The 21,009-nt window shown below is 38.7% G+C and overlaps 1 protein-coding gene across 5 annotated transcripts in view; it reads right to left on the bottom strand.

Annotated features, from left to right (window-relative positions):
• The window catches only part of SLCO1C1 (solute carrier organic anion transporter family member 1C1), a 76,693-nt gene extending 56,078 nt beyond the window's left edge, over window positions 1-20,615 (bottom strand). Inside the window, exons 1-4 of one of the 5 annotated variants that reach the window (XM_070453722.1) lie at window positions 20,189-20,614; window positions 18,250-18,320; window positions 11,511-11,664; window positions 9,965-10,106 (exon numbers count right to left, since the gene is read on the bottom strand). In XM_070453722.1, coding sequence (XP_070309823.1) covers window positions 9,965-10,106; window positions 11,511-11,639 — 271 coding nt within the window. In that variant the 5' untranslated portion in view covers window positions 11,640-11,664; window positions 18,250-18,320; window positions 20,189-20,614. Of the gene's footprint in view, window positions 1-9,964; window positions 10,107-11,510; window positions 11,665-15,251; window positions 15,488-18,249; window positions 18,321-19,328; window positions 19,350-20,188 lie in introns of those variants that run through there. The other 4 variants (XM_070453724.1, XM_020869505.2, XM_070453723.1 and 1 more) reach the window with 4 other exon arrangements.
• Between the last annotated feature and the right edge of the window lie 394 nt (window positions 20,616-21,009).

Raw genomic sequence — 21,009 nt, 5'->3', positions numbered from 1 at the left:
CAAATCTTCTTAGATCTGTCAGACAGGTGGGGTCATAGGGTAAACTGCTGCCCTTCCAATTGGAGAGACCAACAGGCAAATGCAAAGGACTGTGGCCAGCTGGAAAAGAAATCCACAATAACAAATCTCCTTGGGAACAAGTTCTATGGTAAGAAAAACCTGAACTGTACCTGACAAGAGGCTCAGCACGGACAATTCTGAGGGATGAAAATTCCAGAGGGATTGAGGGATTGAGGGCCCCCACACTTTTGTGAGCTTTACTTCAAGAGCTCAATTAGGTTTTCACAGTGATATCGGAGAATAAATTTTTTGTGCTTCCAGCATGGGGAGGGGAACGGGAACCATTTTGAAATATGCCAGGGCACTCTGTTTATCTTAAGAAAGCCTGCTTTTAGGGGGAACTAGGAACCAAAGTCTAACCTGCTGGGGCATTATCAGAGCCCAGCTGACCTGGGGGAAGGGTAATACCCAACTCTAGCCATTCTAGCTATCCTGTCCCACCAATGAGGGGTCGGGGGACTGGAAAGCACACCTGAAGTTCACAGTCCAGAAGCAGAGACTCACTAAGAGCCTAAGACCCATAGGACCATAGAATGCTTTCGTTCCCTCACATATTACCATCACATTACTAAAGGCCTATTTATAACAGTTCCTTTCACCCAGTACATCTTTTCTGGCTATGAAGGAAAAAAAAAAAAAAAGACATACTGAAAATAAAAAGAAAAACTTTTGGAAGAGACAGAGCAACCATCAGAACCAGACATGGCAGAGATTTCAGAGTTGGTAGACTAGAAATGTAAGACAACTATAATTAAGATGCCAAGATCTTTAATGGAAAAAGCAAACAGCATGCAAGAACAAATGGGCAGTGTAAATCAAAGAGATGTAAATTCTGAGAAAGATCCAAAAAGAAAAAAATCTAGAGAACAGAAGCACAGTAACAGGAGTAAAGAATGCCTTTGATTGGCTTGCTGGACACAGTTGAGGAAATAATCTCTGACTTCAAGATACACCAATAGAAAACACCAAAAGTGAAAAGTGAAGGGCAAAAGACTGAAAAAAAAATTCCAGACTATCCAAGGATGTGAAACTATAAAAGTTGTAACATACAGGTAATGGGAATTCTAGAAAGAGAAGAAAGAGACAAAGGAATAGAAAAAATATTTTAAAAAATAACGACTAAGAATTTCTACCAAATTAATGTCAGACACCAAACCACAAATCTAGAAAGCTATGAGAACAATGAGCAGGATAAATGCCAAAAAATATAAACTAGATATGTCATTTTCAAACTACAGAAAATCAAATATGAGATAATTTCTTAGAACAACCCAACCTTACCTATAGAGGAGGAAAATAATGATATCTTACTTCTCCTCCAAAACCAAGCAAACAAGAAAGGAATATACAAAGAATTTTAAAGTGTTGAGAGAAAAAAATCCACCAACCTAAAGTTCTGTACCCTGCAGTTATTCTTCAGAAGCAAAGAAAAAATACTATATCAGACAACTATTGAAGAAATGGTTCCAGTAGACCTGCCTTGAATGAAATGTTAAAAGAAGTTCTTTAGATAAAAAAGAATAATAAAGTTCAGAAACTCAGATCTCATCAAAGAAAGGATGAGCTTCAGAGAAGACATAGGTAAAGACGGGCTTCCCTCATAGCTCAGTTGGTAAAGAATCTGCCTGCAATGCAGGGGTCCAGGGTTTCATTCCTGAGTCAGGAAGATCCCCTGGAGAAGAAAATGGCAACCTATTCCAGCATTGTTGCCTGGAGAATCCCATGGACAGAGGAGCCTGACAGGCTACAGTCCATGGGGTTGTAAGAGTCGGACATGACTTAGTAACTGAAGACAAAAATGAAGATAAATTTAAAACTTTTATTTTTCTTATTTGTAATAAGTCCAGCAGATAACAGTTCAAAATAATAATATAAAAAATGTGTTCAGTGATGTATTCTTATGTATGCATGTTTTCTTATATATAAGTGAAATAAAATGATTAATAACAGTGATGTAAAAGACAAGAATGAAGAATTCAAATAGAAAGATATAATCTACCAAAACTCACATAGAAAGAAACAGATAATCTGAATACACCTATATCTATTAAAGAAATTGAACCAATAGTTAATATTCTACCAATACAGAAAATACCACATCCAGATAGATTCACTGTGAACTTTTCCAAACAATTAATGAAGAAATTATACTAATTCTCTATAATCTCTTTCAGAAGACAGAGAGGGAATACCTCCTAATTCTTTGAGGGTAACACTGCCCTAATACCAACACCAGAAAAGGCATTACAAGAAAAGAAAATGAACTAAAGCTTCTCCTGAACATAGGGGCAAAAATTGTCAACCACATAATAGCAAATCAAATCCAACAATATATAGAAATAATTATACATTAAGACCAAGCAGGGCTTATCTCAGGTATTCAGGGCTGTTTTAGCAATAGAAAATCAATTAATGTAACCCATCACATCAACAGGTTAAAGAAGAAAAATCACATGCTCATATCAATATGTGTAGAAAAAACATTTGGCAAAATTCTACAACCAATCATGATTAAAAAAAAAAAAAAACTACAAGAACTTGAAAGACAAAGGAATGTCCTCAAGTTGGTTTTTTTAAAAAACTACCAAAAAGCATAGCTAATATCATAATTAATGGTAAGAAATCCAAAGGTTTTCCACTAAGACCAGGCACAAGGCAAGCATGTGTGCTCTTAAAATTGTTTTCAATATTGTACAGGGAGTCCATCTAAATGCAAAAGAACAAGAAAAGGAAGTAAAGGTATACAGATTTGAAAGGAAGAAATAAAGCTGTCTTTCTTCCCATAGGACATGATCATCTTTATAGAAAGTCTGAAAGAATTAACAAACGAACTCCTGTAACTAATATGTGACTACAGAAGGGTTGTAAGATACAAAGTTAATACACAAAAGTCAATCATTTTCTAGTATGCCAGCAGTGAACAATTGGAGTTTAAAAACATATCATTTACATTAGCACCTCCTAAAATAAGTATAAATTTAACAAAATACATACAAGATCTACATGAAGAGAATTATAAAACTCTGACTAAAGAAATCAACTAACTGAATACATGGAGAGAGATCATATCCCACATCCACAGATAGGAAGACTCAGTATTGTCAAGGCATCAGTTCTTTCCTATTTGATCTATGTATTCAATGCAATCTCAATCAAAACCACAGCAAGTTACTTGTGGGTAGTGACAAACTGATTCTAAAGTTTACATGGAGAAGTAAAATACCTAGGCAGCCAGAAGTAAAATACCTAGAACAGCCAACAACATATTGAAGAAAAAAATGTTGGAAGACAGACACCACCCAACTTCAAAACATGCTATAAAGCCATAGTAATGAAGACAGTGTGACATTGGTGAAAGAATGAAAAACAGATACATAGAACATAACAGACAGCCCAGAAAAGACCTACATGAAGTACAGTTAACTGGTCTTTGAGAAGAGAGCAAAGGCAAGACAATAAAGCAAAGATAGTCTTCTCAATCAATGGTTCTGGAAGAACTTGACATCCACCTGCAAAAAAACCAGCAAAACTCCTGAATCTAGACACAAACTTTAGTTTTCAAAAAATAAACTCAAAATGGATCACAGATCTAAATGTAAAATGTAAAACTATAAAACTTCTAGAATATAACACAGAAAACCTTGATGACCCTGGGTTTAAGTGTTAGCCACTCACTTGTGTCCCATTCTTTGCGACCCCATGGACTGCAGCTCATAAGGCTCCTGTGTCCATGGGATTTCCCATGCAAGAATACTGGAATGGGTTGCCACTCTCTCCTCTAGGGGATGTTCCTGACCCAGGGATTGAACCTGGGTCTCCTGCTTTGGTAGGCAGATTCTTTATCATCTGAGCCACCAGGGAAGACCCTGGGTTTGGAGATGACTTTTTAGAAATAACACCAAAAGCACAATCCATTCTAGAAAAAAAAATGATAAGCTAGACTTTATTAAAATTAAAAATTTCTGCTCTCTGAAAGATAATGTTAAGAGACTTAAAAGACAAGCCACATACCAAAAGAAAATATTTGAAAAAGCCATATCAGATAAAGGACTATTATCCAAAATACACGAAGAACGCTTAAAATCTAACAATAAGAACACAAACAACCTGTTTAAGACATGGGCTAAATACCTTGACAGAACTCCAAAGATACGCCGATGGCAAATAAACACAGAAGAGAGATATTCAAGTTTGTTTGTCATCAGGAAACTACAAATTAAAAAAAAATGAACCACCACTACATATCTATTGAAAGTGAAAGTGAAGTCGCTCAGTTGTGTCCAACTCTTTGCAATCCCATGGACTGTAGCCCACCAGGCTCCTCCGTCCATGGGATTTTCTAGGCAAGAGTACTGGAGGGGGTTGCCATTTCCTTCTCATTATTAGAATGGCCCAAATCTAGAACATTAAATGGTGCTGAGGGTGTGGAGTAACAAGAACTTTCATTTGTTGTTGAGCTCTCATTCCAAATGGTATAGCCACTTTGGAAGACAATTTGGCAGTGTCTTACAAAACTAAACATATTCTTCCCATAAGACCCAGCAAGTATGCTCCAATGTATTTCCCCCAAAGAGTTGAAAACTTATGTCCACGCAAAAATCTGCACATGTTTATAGTAGCTCTATTCATAACTGCCAAAACTTGGAAGCAATCAAGAAGTCCTTTAGTAGATGAATAGATAAACTAAAGTACATCTGGAAAATGGATTATTACTCAGTGCTAAACAAATTATTTACCCAGTATGAAAAGACGGGTAAGAACCTTAAATACTTATTGTCATGTGAAAGAAGCCAATCTGAAAAAGTTACATACTGCATGGTTCCAAGTATATAGCATTCTGACATAGGCAAAACTTTGGAGTTAAAACAGTTAAAAGATCAGTAGCTACCCAGGGATAGCGGGTAGGGATGGATGGATTTTTAGGGCATTGAAAGTGCTCTGTATGATACTATAATAGTGGATACATGTCATTATACATTTTTTCAATCCCATAGACTGCATAACACCAACAGTGAACCTTAATGTAAACTCTGGACTCTGAATGATAATGAGGTGTCATTGTATGTCATCAACTATAATGAATGTCCCACTCTGGCGGGGGATGTGGATAATGGGAGAGGCTATGAATGTATGCAGGTAGAGGGTATATGAGAAATCTCTATCTGCCTACTCTTGTTGTGAACCCAAAACTGCCTTAAAAAGCAAAAGGTTTTACATATTTAGAAGAAAACACCTGGGAAAATATTTGTAACAAAGAATTAATATCTAGAAATATTAGTAGGTCTTGATATAGAAAAAAATTTACTTTCCTGGTCATCGTTTGAGAAAGAGTCCTTTGGTAAAAAACAGTTTACTTGGGAAGAAACTGAATGTCCAGTATGTGGATATTAGATGATAATGACAGCTGATATTAGAGGATAAATGAAATTGTTCTCCAAAAAATAATTGAAGAATTTAAAGCTAGAGACAGAGGGTGGGAATGGGTCCAGAACACTGGAAGGAAGGAATGTGGAGAAAGACAAAGGAGTAAATTAAAATTATGGTTTAATAGGAAACCCACTTTTCTGGAAAACTAGGGCTTGCAATTAACTAGAGCAATCCTGTGATGTTTGGGATAAAGTTTTGCAATGGAAGTAAGAGGACTTTTATTGCATCTAATCCAGTAAACAACTTCTATTCTTAGAATGCTCTGGAAGGGTTAATGTGAATTTAGACTCAGGGTCCTTTTTCACTTCTTGTGTAACATTCAGTTCAGTTCAGTCACTCAGTCATGTCCGAGTATTTGCAACCCCATGAACTGCAGCACGCCAGGCCTCCCTGTCCATCACCAGCTCCCAGAGTTTCCCTAAACCCATGTCCATCGATTCAGTGATGCCATCCAACCATCTCATCCTCTGTCGTCCTCTTCTCCTGACCTCAATCTTTCTCAGCATCAGGGACTTTTCCAATGAGTCAGTTCTTCACATCAGGTGGGCAAAGTATTGGAGTTTCAGCTTCAACATCAGTCCCTCCAATGAACACCCAGGACTGATCTCCTTTAGGATGGACTGGTTGGATCTCCTTGCAGTCCAAGGGACTCTCAAGAGTCTTCTCCAACACCACAGTTCAAAAGCATCAATTCTTCTGAGTTCAGCCTTCTTTGTAGTCCAACTCTCACATCCATACATGACCACTGGAAAAACCATAGCCTTGACTAGACAGACCTTTGTTGGCAAAGTAATGTCTCTGCTTTTTAATACACTGTCTAGGTTGGTCATAATTTTCCTTCCAAGAAGCAAAAGTCTTTTAATTTCATGGCTGCAGTCACCATCTGCAGTGATTTTGGAACCCAGAAAAATAAAGTCAGCCACTGTGTCCACTGTTTCCCCATCTATTTGCCATGAAGTGATGGGACCAGATGCCATGATCTTAGTTTTCTGAATGTTGAGCTTTAAGCCAACTTTTTCACTCTCCTCTTTCACTTTCATTGTGAGGCTCTTTACTTCTTCCTCACTTTCTGCCATAAGGGTGGTGTCATCTGCATATCTGAGGTTATTGATATTTCTCCTAGCAATCTTGATTCCAGCTTGTGCTTCCTCCAGCCCAGCGTGTAACATTAGTACCCTCTATTAATTATAGATCCTCTCCAGTTTTGCACTGGGGTCTGGGAATCTAAGAGTAAGTTTGGACCAGATTCTAAGTTTCTTCAGCTCTAAAATGTTTTTATACTATAACCTAGAGTAAGCAATAATCAAAGAAATATTTCATGTATAATTTTCTATCTGTGTATTTCTTCTTCTTTCTGTAAATCTAATTTATTCTTTAGATCTGCATCAGTTTCCTCTTTGTACTTGTTTCTTCTTTTGATGCAGTGTACCTTTACCTTGACTCTCCATGGCCTTTTTTGTAAGCAAAAATTATTTCTTTTTGGCTGTGCTGGATCTTCATTACTGTGTGCTAGCTTTCTCTAGCTGCAGCAAGCAAGAGCTAGTCTCTAGTTGCAGGGCACAGGCTTCTCATTGTGGTTGCTTCTCTTATTGTGGGGCATGAACTCTAGGGCATGCAGGCTTTAGCAGTTGTGGCTTGCAGGCTCAGTTGCCCCATTGCATGTGAAATCTTCCTTGAGCAAGGATCGAACCCATGTCCCCTGCATCTTAACCACTGGATCACCATGGAAGTTCTCTCCATGGTTTTCCATTCTATTTGGAGTTGTAGGTAGGGCAGGCATCAAAGAATACATCTACTAACCAGACCTATCTAAGGCAGGGGTCCCAATAAACCCCAGGGCCATGGGCCAGTACTAGTCTGTGGCCTATTAGGAACGGGGGACTTAGCAGGAGGTGGAACATTGGACAAGTGAGTGAAGCTTCATCTATATTTACAGGAAGCTCCCCATCACTCACATTACTGCCTGAGCTCAGGAAAACAAGCTCAGGGCTCCCACTGATTCTGCATTATGGTGAGGTATGTAATAATTTCATTATATATCACAATATAATAATAATAGGTATAAAGTGAACAATAAATGTAATGCACTTATCACAATGTAATCATCTCAAAACCACCCCTCCCCACCATGCTATTCATGGAAAAATTGTCATCCATGAAACTGGTCCCTGGTGCCAGAAAGGTTGGGAACCACTGATCTAAGGAGTTTACACAAGGGAGTGATACGATCAGATGTTTTATAAACTTGTTACACAGATTGCAGCCCATTGATGAATAGCATTAACATTGTATTGATGCTTGTTAGATATGCGGGACCTTACTTCCCTTCCTGCAGAATCAGTCTATGCATTTTAACAAAATTGTCCAGTCATTTGTGTGAATATTAATGTTTGACTAGCACTGATCCAAGACATTTTTTCTGATAAGGTGATGAAAGATGGATTTGGGAAGCAAAAGCCTGAAAGTCAAAGATTACCTATATACTCTCCATTCTTGTGTTATATAGGGTGCATGCTCGGTCACTAAGCCACATCCAACTCTTTGCAACCCCATGGACTGTAGCCCACCAGTCTTCTCTGTCCATGGGATTTTGGGTGGCCATTTCCTTCTCAAGTTATTTAGGGTAAGAACTGAAATACACAGTATGAACTTGTATGATCAGGCCACCCAAGATAACTGTTCTCTTGCTCTCTGTACATCCCCTGTCCAACCATGGCCTGCTTCAGTTACACCCTTCTCACATGACTGACCTTCCTATTTACTTGCCCAGTCTAGCTACTGATTGTTCTAACTTCAGATCAGAACATCTCCACAGAATAGCTCATCAAAGGGGCAATGAGGGGGGCGTGTCTCCTACTGGTCCTGGGAAACAAATGAGCCAACCTGAAACAAATTCCCCCTGTGAATGGTAAGCTCCCCCCTCCTCCCCTGGAGCAAAGACCACCACCGGGTCCGCCTGCCTGCCCTCTTCCTCACACAGGGTGGGGTGTTGGTCCAGGGCATTGCTTCCGACAGATAAGGCTTCTCAGCTAAACCATTGACGTCTCTGTCATCCAGGCTCTATGTCTTCAATTAGAGACTTAGGAATAGGGTGGGGGTGGTGGGGTGGGGGGAGGAAGGAGAGGGTGGGATGTATGGAGAAAGTAACATGAAAACATATATTACCATATGTAAAATAGATAGCCAATAGGAATTTGCTTTATGATTCAGGGAACTCAAACCAGGACTCTGTCACAACCTAGAGGGGACAGATGGGGAGAGAGGTGGGAGGGAGGTTCCAGAGGGAGAGGACGTCTATATACCTGTGGTTGATTCACACTGATGTATGGTAGAAACAGCATAAGACTGCAAAGCAATTATTCTTCAATTAAAAATAAATAAATTTAAAAAAATTAAAAAAAAAAGCTGGGCCAAGTACAGGGTGTGCTAGCCTGTGACCCAAGAGAATGAAAAAAATAATTGTTGAAGAGTTGAAAAATATTTCTTCACTCTTCTAAAGGTTCAAGTGAAGCTGAACCTGGAGCCATTATTATAGCACGTTACTTGAATTTCAACAGGAAGTAAAGACCACAGTGGCTTCTAATTTATTTCAACCAAAGATTGAAGACTCTTAGTTTATCAGTTTAGGAAGATGACTAAGTGGAATTACACTCTTTAAAATACTTCCAAAACAGTGACTAAAATCTCTTGGTCTTTTCAAGTTCTAAGAGGAAGTATAGAGTTGGTGGCTAACCAAAGACCACAGAGAGTAGAATTTTTGTTTCCTGCTTTGCTCTAGTGTTGTTATTAATAGAATTCCTTTATCTTGTTTCTAGGCCACTGGGCAGAAACACCCTTTTTATGGCTTAACTTTTTCTTAAATTATTACAATACATTTTTATTGTAATAATTCAAAGACCTCCTTTGAATTCTTCCAAATTTTGAATCACAGGGCTTCCAGAATATAACTTTTGTAAAGCTGTTTCCCACATACTTCTAACTCAACATACCAGCAGCATTTCACCCTCTCTCCTTGAAAAACCTCACTCTGATTGGAAATTTGTGTAAGTCATATGATAGAGAAAGTCTGGGACAGGACGTTAATTGTTTACTTGGAGAGAACATATTGCCTCTATTCTAGCACAGGGCTTCCCAGGTGGCTCTGGGGTAAAGAATCCACCTGCAATGGGATCCCTGGATTGGGAAGATTCCCCGAAGAATGAAATAGCAACCCACTCCAGTATTCTTGCCTGGGAAATTCAATGGACAGAGGAGCCTGGTGGGCTATGGTCGCTGGAGTCACAAAAGTGTTGGACATGACTGAGCACATATGTACGCACTGTAGCACAAGGCCGTGGCAAATTACATCCAAATAAGATTTTACACATAGAGTCTGATTTTACACATGGAGCAGATAATAATATGCAGTGAGGATGTCCTTCAGTCATGCCTAGAAACTTTGTACTTAAAAGTAAAGCCAAGTATCTGTAATACATACCAATTTCAAAACTGCCATCAATAATGCCCACCAGTGAAGAAGGGATATCAAACCTTCTCTCTATCTGAGTGATGGTGCTCTTCAGATAGCCTTCTGTCAGTGCTTTGGCAAAGTAAACGAAAGACAAGGCACCCAAGAACACCTGGAAAATATGACGTGTCACACTTACTCTAAATCCAGCCTGACCTAAAATGGGAAATTTGATAAAGAGACAAACAAAAACCAAGAACCATGGAACAAAGTTGTTAACATCAAAGAGTTCATTCAAGCACAGTAACAGTCTTCTTCCCGCCTCAAGCTCATGTGAAGTTCTAAAAATTCAAATTTTCTTAGAAGTAATAGATTTTCATTTATAATGTATATTGAATTTCTTTTTTCCCTTTCTCCTTCCCTCCCCAAAGGATATTTAAAGGAGTCTTGGCTTTGAAAAGAAGATCCATTGCTTGGGGAAGCAGAAGGAGGAAGGAGCCATTGAAAGGTAAGAAAATAAAAACCATAAACCAGACACTTAACATCTTATCCCAAGTCTATTGCTCATGACTGTATTTCACAGGGATGGTACATGTTCCAGCAGGGAATGTAATAGACTGAGAAGTAGAACTACTATTCCTAGTGATTAAGGTCATATTAAAGTTAAATCAACACTCAGATTCTTATTCAACGAACACAATATTTGTTTGATATCTGGCTTGTGTGTTTTGGTAGACCTGGGTCTGTGACGGAGTATCCATAGGTAGACTATATGGAAAAAGCATTGAATATGTTTGATGTGAAGAAGGTTCAGGAACTTGGAATCACATTGAGTTCTATTTAAAAGGGAATTCTGTCCCTTACCATGTGGGTAGGAAAGTCAAAATGTTTGTTTATAGAACAGGAATAAAGTGGATGTTTTGTAGATTAAATGTTGCAACTGTGCATAGCATAGTAACTGACCCATGGTAGATATTTAATAAATAATAGTTTCTTTTACCTCGCTTCTTTCTGTTTAGGAGGGACATTCAAGTGAGCCAGAAAAGTAATATTTAGAAATTTAACCTGCATTATCAAACAAAGATTGCTTTCACTGTCTGGCAAAATGTGATTTTCATAAATTGCATCTAAGATCACTTTTATTTTTATTTTTTTCCTTTTAAACTTTGTATTTTGTATTGGGGTAGAGGTGATTAACAATGTTGTGATAGTTTCAGGCAGCGAGCAAAGGGACTCAGCCATGTACGTATTCTCTCCCAAACTTCCCTCCCAACCAGGTTGCCATATAACATTGAGCAGAGTTCCATGTGCTATAGGGTAGGTCCTTGATGATTATCCATTTTAAGTACAGCAATGCGTACATGTTCATCTCAAACTCCCTGATTATCCCTCATCCCATCCTTCCCCCTGGCAACCATAAGTTAAGATTACTTTTTAAAATGGAAAAAGTTTCTCACTTGTGGTTACAATGTGTAGAAAATATCTGGATCGAGAGCCAAGAGCATGGACTCCATCAAATTCTCTGACACTCTTCAGTTAAGCACTTAGGGTTGTTAATCACTTAATTGCTTGTTACCTTTAGTTGACCACAGCAGGGTTGTTTTTCCTCTGAGGAGGGATATTCTGTTTTAAAAGAAAGCCTCCCAACAGGTTGCATGGAATTTTTGCTGAATAACCGCATATTTTCTTTGGATGAAGTGTCCATTTTGAAAAAGTTCCTTGATTCTGATCTGTCAAAGTTGATTTTTAAAGTAAAAAAAAAAAAAAATTTAATACACATCCAGTTTTAATTTTCAGGCAGTTTGTTAAACTATGTTTTTATTTCACAGTAGATCACAATTCTGTAGACATAGCATTATGTGAAGCTCCCTTATTTTACCACAGTAAGTTGGCAAAGTTTTTCAATTAAAATTGACCAGGATAACTGATTAAGCAATCCTGCTATTGGGAGTCTGTAGCCAGCATTCTTTCTCAATCCCTCCAGTAAGCCTCATTATAGCAAAGAATAAATTTAAATGTTGCCTTTGGAATAAATAAAGAGGGAGAATTTTGCTGACTTTGTGGTCTTGCCAACTAAAACTAGAGGCAAGCAGGAAGTGAGGAAGAGGAATTCAGCTATTTGAATATTGATTCATTGGAATTAAGTCTTCAAAACCTTTAAATCTATTATCTTTGTGGAATGAATAGAAAAGATCGATGCCCCTGGTAGATGCCTATAATACACCATGACTCCTATAGGGCTGTAGCATCCAAAGTAAGTCTTAAAATACGGGTTGAGGGAGAAGGGGACCAGTCTGTGTAACAGTTTGACAAATAGGGAAGCAGCATGATTTATGCCTCAGGCATAGTAGTCTTTGCTGTGCCTTAAAGTGAGTAAGATGCCTCCTTTCCTGGGTCTAATTTCTCACCCTCCTTTGTCCTTACCAAACTTTTCATAGGTTCGTATACGCTAAACTTTTCTTTTGATTCTCATCAACATTTACATATCCTATGCCCTGACTTCTTTGAATGAATGAGTCAAGTCGCTTAGTTGTGTCCGACTCTGCGACACCGTGGACTATAGCCTATCAGGCTCCTCTGTCCATGGGATTCTCCAGGCAAGGATACTGGAGTGGGTTGCTGTTTCCTTCTCCAGGGGATCTTCCCGACCCAGGGATCGAACCCTGGTCTCCCGCACTCCGGGCAGACAGACGCTTTACCATCTGAGCCACCAACTTCTTTAGGATTCCATATAGCTCACTGCCTGCTGGCTAAAGTAATCTTAGTGAAGGGATTTAGAAATAAAATAACTTCTGGATCACCCTAATGTTTATTAGATGATGTATTTATACATTAATAGAGATTTTTTATATTCTCATCACACTAAAGAAAGACATTAGGGATAAAACAACATTCTGTGGTAGAAATTTAAAATTATTCTATTTGTATATTACCTTGCCTTTATGTAATGACTGTTCTATGTCTATTCAACCTCATCTTTCATAGTTTGAATTCATAGATGGTATCTCCAGCTGACTTAGTGATAAAGAATCTGCCTGCCAGTGCAGGAGATGTGGGTTCAATCCCTGGCTTGGGAAGAGCTCCTGGAAGAGGGCATGGCAACCCACTCCTAGTATTCTTGCCTGGAGAACCCCATGGACAAAGCAGCCTGGTGGGCTACAGTCCATGGGGGTCTCTGAGCCAGGTGAGCTACGGTCCATGGTACACTGCAGTCCATGGGGACACAGCTGAGCTACTGATCACGCACATGCATGTGTATATTATCTTGACTTTATGTAATGCTTATTCTGTCTTTACTCAGTCTCATCTTTCATAGTTTGACTTCCTAGATAGTATCTCAAATTGAAAAATCAGGAAATAGCAGTGAACAAAATGTATTTTGAGATATGGAGTTAAATAACAGAAGAAAGACCTAAAAGATTTAAAAGTGGAGGGGTTTTCTACAGGGAATGAGAAATGGGTTGAGAAGGGCTGGTCAAGGACTTGTTTTCGGTTTTAAACTTGCTATTACACTTTTAGATTATTCAATTTCATAAACATGCGTAAATTTAACTTTTTAAAAAGGATAAAAGAAAGTGAGGAAAACAAAATTTTAAAGCCAGAAAAGAAACAAAGAGCAGAGAATTTTAGACAGGAGCCAAAGACAAAGACACAAGAACACAATATTAGTGAGATCTGAACACAGATGTTTAGGAGAATACAAAATGAAAATTATGGAAAATATTTAGAAATCACTTTAAGGTCTTTCCAAAATGGATAACTTTCTAGCAAATATAAGTTGCTATATTGATACAAACCAGCAGAAAAACACGGCTAAGTAAGCCAGTAACAAAAATACTCTAAACCTATCCCCTAAATAAAAATAGTAAGACTAGATGATGTAACAGGGGTGCTTTATCAAGGAATATCCTGTAAGGAAAATTAGTAGATAATGGAAACGATGCTAATAGTTTCCATTCATTTGACCAAGCCAGAATTATCTTGATAACAAAATCTCATTAAGACAGCACCAAAATTGAAAACAATCAACCTAGAAATGCTAAAATCCTAAATAAAATACTAGAAAATACAACTAATTAAAATTCTATAATTAACATTAATATACATATATAACAATTGATTAATATTAGGAACTTTTCACCTAAATCATCATATTAAAAATTCAAAAGGTTACATGTATAATATATCAAGACATCACATTGTATACCTTACATATATACAATTTTTATTGTCAGTCATATTTCAATAAAGCTGAAAAATTCAAAATAAAAAATAATAAAAATTCAGAAGATGCAGCATATCAGGTGATAAGGTTCAACAGGCATTCATGATTTTAAAATTTTTAAGAAATTGAGTACATAGATATTTTTTTTTACCATTTGATACCAACAGCCAACTTCTTATAACCACTGAATCATTAAAACTAGCTTTTCAGAATGATATTTTGCCAGAACAGTGAAAGAACTTTGGGAAGCACTGAGTTAAATAGGTATCTTTACTACAAAGATAGCTTTAATTCAACCCCTGTAGAGACTTATTACTTATAAAAAATTACCTAAATGTCCACAGATTTTGGTATACTTACATAGGATATCTTTGAAATCATTAGAAATTAGTGTAAAGAAGTGAATATAGAAATATATAACTTTTTATTACAGAGTTGATTTTAAAAATACAATGCTTAAAAACAATATATATATATAATGTATAAAAAACTATTTTATAATAGTAACACATACATTCACTGGTGTGTATACATAGAAACAAAGCTACAGAAAGTTTATAAAGAACAGGTTAGGGAGAGAAAAGATGGCAGAGGAGCAGGTAGAGAGAGAATACACCTCTTTTCATGAATGCATCAGAAATACACCTTCAGATGCAGATTTGCACAGCGCCATCTAAGAACAGGCACGAGTCTTTGACCACCAGAAAGGAATACTAGATCCATGCAAATCTCAGTAATATGAAGGAAGGAAGGGGAAAAAGAAGAGAAGAGTGAGCGAACTGGACCTGCACCCAGGGTGTGGGGGAGCTGAAAGCAGGGGCGAGATCCCCACTTTGAGGCAATAGATTGGAACCAAGGGGAAGGCTGTTGGAGAACAGAGGAGCTGATCTGCGGCAGTCTGAATGGAGTGAGAGTCACATAGGCGATCTGTGCGCAGCCCTACGTACCCTGGTCGAGGCTCCAAGTCCTCTGGAACATGCAGCCGTTGGGCGCTGGAGCAGAGGGACTGGAGAGCAATCCCAGCGTGCGGACTGCTGTTGACTGTGGGGAGACGGCCTGAGGGAATGGGAGGGAGATAGTGGCAGGGAGTACCTTTGGAGGAAAGCTGGGCAGCCAATGGGTGCAGAATGCTACTGCTGAGTCATACGCAAGGATGGCGCCATCGCTGTAGCCTCTGGTTGGTCTCCTGACCTGAGATTAGGCCTGAGCCTGTGGCATGGGAGCGCTGAGTCTGAAATACTGGACTGCCAGAGAACTCCAGACTTCAGGGAGTATTAATTAGTGAGAACTCCCTCGAAGACTCCCACCTGTATCCAAGACCTGGTGGCACTCCGCGTAAGATGCCTCACCCAAACAACAAGGGAGACAAGAATACAAACCCAATAGTCAGCAGATAGGCTTCCCACAGACACCCCAAAACACACCACCTCACATAGTGCTGCCCATCAGAGGGAAAGAAAACCCTCTTCCCATCAGAACACAGGCACAAGTGTTCGTGAAGCCCAAAATGAAGCCTACACAAACCATCAGAACAGCCTCACTCACTGAAGGCGGAGACCAAAAACAAGAGGAACTAAGTAAGACCCTATAGCTTGAAAGTGAAAGGTGAAAGTGAAGTCGCTCAGTCGTGTCTGACTCTTTGCGACCCCATGGACTGTAGCCCACCAGGCTCCTCCATCCGTGGAATTCTCCAGCCAAGAATACTAGAGTGGGTTGCCATTTCCTTCTCCGGGGGATCTTCCCAACCCAAGGATCGAACCCAGGTCTCCTGCATTGCGGGCAGACACTTTAACCTCTGGGCCACCAGGGAAGCCCAGAGACCTAAAACAGAATAAGACAGATAAAATGAAAAAGAAACACTGTGTGCAAATGAAGGAACAAGGTAAAAGCCCACAAAACCAAATAAATGAAGGGGAAAGAGGCAAACTAGCTGAGAAAGAATTCAGAGTAATGAGAATAAAAATGATGCAAACTCTCAAAAGTAGAATGGAGAAAATTATTTAACACATTTAACAAGGACATAGAAGAAATAAAAGAGTGGACAAACAGTGACAAACAACACAATTACTGAAATTAAAAATACTCTAAAAGGAATCAATAGTAGAATAATTAAGGCAGAAGAATGGATAAGTGAGCTGGAAAATTTGTTGTTGTTCAACTGATAAAGTCATGTCTGACTTTTTACAACCCCATGAACTGCAGAATGCCAGGCTTCCCTGTTCTTCATTATCTCCCTGAGTATGCTCAAACTCATGTCCATTGAATCAGTCATGCCATCCAACCATCTCATCCCCTGTCACCCACTTCTCTTGCCCTCAATCTTTCCCTGCATCAGGGTCTTTTCCAATGAGTCAGGTCTTTGCTACAGGTGGGCAAAATATTGAAGCTTCAAAGTATTGGAGCTAGAGTATTCAAAGTATTCAAAGTATTGGAGTTGGAAGATAGAATATTGGAGATAACTGCTGAAGAGCAGAATATAGAAAAAAAAAGAATGAAAAGAATTGAGGATAGTCTCAAGAGCCTCTGGGGCAATATTAAACAGACCAACATTTGAATTACAGGGTCCTAGAAGAAGAGATGGAGAAGGAAATGGCAACCCCACTCCTGTATTTTTGCCTAGAGAATCCTGTGGACAGAGGAGCCTGGTGGGCTGCTGTCCATAGGGTCGCACAGAGTTGGACACGACTGAAGCGACTTAGTATGCATGCATGTGTTGGAGAAGGAAATGGCAACCCACTCCAGTATTCTTGTCTAGAGAATTCTTTTGACAGAGGAACTGGCAGGTTAGGTCCATAGGGTTACAAAGAGTCAGATATGACCGAAGTGACTTAGCAAGGGTACAGACCAATGGAACAAGACAGAAAGCCCGGAGTTAAATCCATGGGCACCTTATCTTTGCTAAAGGAGGCAAGAATATACAATGGAGAAAAGACAGTCTCTTCAGTAAATGGTCCTAAGAAACCTGGTCAGCTATATATAAAAGAGTGAAATTAGAACACTCATAACAACTTACATAAAGATAAACTCAAAATAGATTAAAGATCTAAATATAAGACCAGAAGCTATAAAACTCATAGAGGAAAACATAAGCAGAACACTCTTTGACATAAATCACAGCAAGATTCTCTACAACTCATCTCCTTGAAAAATGGAAATAAAAACAAAAATAAATACATGGGACCTAATTAAACTTAAAAGCTTTGTACAGCAAAGGAAACCATAAACAAAATGAAGACAACCCTCAGAATGGGATAAAATAATTGCAAATAAAGAAACTGAAAAAGGATTAATATTCAAAATACATAAGCAGCTCATGCAGCTCAATATAAAAAAACAACCCAATTAAAAAATGGGCAGAAGACCTAAACAGACATTTCTCCAAAGAAGACATACAGATGGCTAATAAACACATGAAAAATGTTCAACATTGCTTATTATTAGGGAAATTCAAGTCAAAACTACAGTGAGGTATCACCTCACACTGGTCAGAATGGCTATCATTAAAAATCTGCAAACAAATGCTGGAGAGGATGTGGAGAAGAGGGAACCCTCTTGCACTGTTGGTGGGAATGTAATTGGATACAGCCACTATGGAGAACAGTATAGAGATTCCTTTAAAAACTAGGAATAAAATTAGCATATGACCCACAAATTCCACTACTTGGCATATACCCTGAGAAAACCATAATTGAAAAAGACACATGTACCCCAATATTCATTGCAGCACTATTTACAACAGCCAGGGCATGGAAGCAACCTAGATGTCCATCAACGAATGAACAGATAAAGAAATTGCTGTACATACATGCAATGGAAAATTATTCAGCCATAGAAAGCAATGAAGTTGAGTCAGTTCTAGTGAGGTGGGTGAACCTAGAGCCTATTATATAGAGTGAAATAAGTCAGATAAAGAAAAACAAATAACATATATTAACACACATATATGGATTTTAGAAAAATGGTACTGCTAAACATATTTGCAGGGCAGGAATAGAGATTCAGACAGAGAACAGATTTACGGACACAGCGGGGAAAGGAGATGGTAGGACAAATTGAGAGAGTAGTTTTGAAATATATATAAATACATTACCATATGTAAAATAGATAGCTAATGGGAACTTGCTGTGTAATACAGGAAGCTCAGCCTGGCTCTGTGACAACCTAGAAGGGTGGGATGGAGTGAGAATTGGGAGGGAGGTTCAAGAGGAAGAGGACATATGTATACCTATGACTGATTCATACTGATGTATGGCAGAAACCAAACAACATTGTAAAGCAATTATCCTCCAATTGAAAATAAATAAATTTTAAAAAATCGGTTAACACTTTATTTTTGGCTGGTGGCATTGCAGATGATTTCTTAAAATGTTTTATATGTCCATATTTTCTCATTTTTCTATAATGAATATATATTTCCTATATGAAAAAATATTTTAAATATTAAAGATATAGACATCACCCAGCAAGAAATATACACCAGAAAGATTTTAAACTACAAAATAAATAATATCAAATTTACCATGTAAAATGCAGTTCTCTTCCACTAACTAAACTCTGTAATACACACTGGACTACTGTTTTAGGAGTTCATGTATATTTCTGATCAGTCATAATAGTAAAGTCAGAAATAATAAATTATTTAATAATAAAATACACTATTAGTTACGCTAAACATACCTTTAGAAGACTCAAAGAGTCATATCTAGAATGCTAATGCTAAAGAGGGAAAAATGCTGAAAATAATATTAAAAACTTGGGACACCAAAACACACTGTCTTCTCTTTAGAGATGTTGACAGAAAAATCACTCTCAGTAGAATCCAAAGGGAAAACAGAACAAGAGAACTCCTAACTGATGTTGTATTAAGGCAAAATAACATCTAGATCAAAATATTGACACTGCATAGTTTTACTGAAAAGACATTGTCATCTTGATGGTTAATTTGCATATCCTCTCAAGTATAGTATGTTTCAAAGAGGCTACATTATTGAGCACTGAACTTTCCATCTGTCTGTGAAAAGAAGAGGAAAGGCGATGCTCAGTGACATGAATGGAGAAATCCCCTGGGCTTGCCAGTGCACTTGCCCTGGCCGTCTCTCTCTCCATGAGCAGCTGCAGAAGTAGACTGAAAGTAGTTATTTAGCAGGATTGCAGTTGGCAAATCCTTACTTTTTCGCGCACAAAGTTGAACAGATTTCTGCAACATTTCCCTTCAACACTCTGAGTTGGAGTATAACTTACTCTGGCAGCCAAAAAAAAAAAAAAAAAACCACGCTAAACAGTTTTTCTTCATTTCAGTTCCAAAAGTGGAATTCTCTGTTCACAGAGGTTTGGAAGGTAATCAGTACTCCCATCTTGAAGAAGTGCAGGTGCGCTAGGAAGGTTGTAGCTGGATCCTGCAAACAGCCTGACCGCCGTGCCCTGATCCTGTTAACAGATTCCATCCAGTGGTCGGCCTCCACCAACCCCACAGAGAGAGCCAGAAAGGCAGCCACACCCATCACTGTCTTGTCTTAGTCATCTCCCATGAAGAAAATCCTTACCCTAGCTTGTCTGGTGGACACCAGGATACCTTCCTTTAGGAGGGAAAATAACCTCTAGGTACTTTCTAAGGAATATGCATTGTTTAGAAAGTTGATCCCCTCACCACAAGTAACTGTGTCAGATGCAGATTTAATAAGTACTGTTTATGTTCCAGGTGATTTATATACTTTGTGCTAATCCTTAAAACAAGGTTAACACTTTAATTCTCACTTTATAGAAAAATCATATGACTCAGAGCAGTTAAGGGACTTGCATAAAACATGCATCACAGTCACAATTGGAACCCAGGTCTGAGTTTCTGGGTTTATCTTCTTTAACCAGTATCCTTTCCCATTTCCACCAGCCTTACAAGGGCCCCCCACAAGTTTCCTGAGAATGTTATGAGTAAGACATGTGCAGTGCAGAACACAAGGTTTATTGACCTCTCTCCTGTGAGACTCTGATATGATCATCATGAAATACGAAAGCAGAGAACCAGATCTTACCTGGAGGTGGAGATCAGATGGCCATTTCCCCTCTGTGTGCCCAGCAAGAGGCTGGACCACACTCAAGAACCTGAAAGAAGAAGCAGGTGGATCCTACAGCAGCTTAGAGCAATTTTGTCAGGTGGGGAGAGCCTCCTTGGACAGAGAGCAGATCAGGGCAAAGTAAAGATACAGGGCATGGTCTCACCCCTGGCCAGTTCCTTCTCTTTTCTCTTTCCTCTTGGCCTCTTTTCTCTGGCAGTCTGCAGGGAACAGGCCACGCTGGCAAAGCCACTGACGTGCATCTCAGCTCCCAGGGCACAGAAAGAGCTGAAGCCTTTGAGCCATTTCTTTGCAATTTGCTGCAAGTTTAAGGCCGCACGTGATAAAGCTTTCTTTATGGGAGAGAGTGAAAAAAGAAAAGACTACTTGTGATCTTACTTGCTGATTCCCAGAAAACAGAACTCTGCAGGGGGCAGAGGGTAAGGGAACAGAAGCAGGAGGAGGGACGGAAGTTTGTAACAAAGATCTCTCCTTCTCCTTCCAAGAAGTTTTTAAGCCAGCCGCTCCTTGAGGACATCACTGGAATTTTTTTATTTTTTTAAAAAGGTCCATGGTCTCAACCTCTGTATGGTCTCTTTCCCCATTGGGATTCTTTCTAGAATCTTCAGGGACCACGTATCAAGCCAGGATTAAGTCTCTGCAAAGTTCTTTCCAGAAAGAGTTAATTCTCAAAGAGACATGATCAGTTGCTTAACACCCACAATTTTTATCTTAAATCTTAAAAGTAGAGGAGAAAAAGAAAAACATTGAATTTTTGGCATTCAGGAGTACATTCTATA

The sequence above is a fragment of the Odocoileus virginianus genome, chromosome 23, assembly GCF_023699985.2.
Source record: "Odocoileus virginianus isolate 20LAN1187 ecotype Illinois chromosome 23, Ovbor_1.2, whole genome shotgun sequence".
In the NCBI taxonomy this organism is placed as follows: Eukaryota; Metazoa; Chordata; class Mammalia; order Artiodactyla; family Cervidae; genus Odocoileus; species Odocoileus virginianus.
This window is presented reverse-complemented; position numbering and strand designations above follow the sequence as displayed.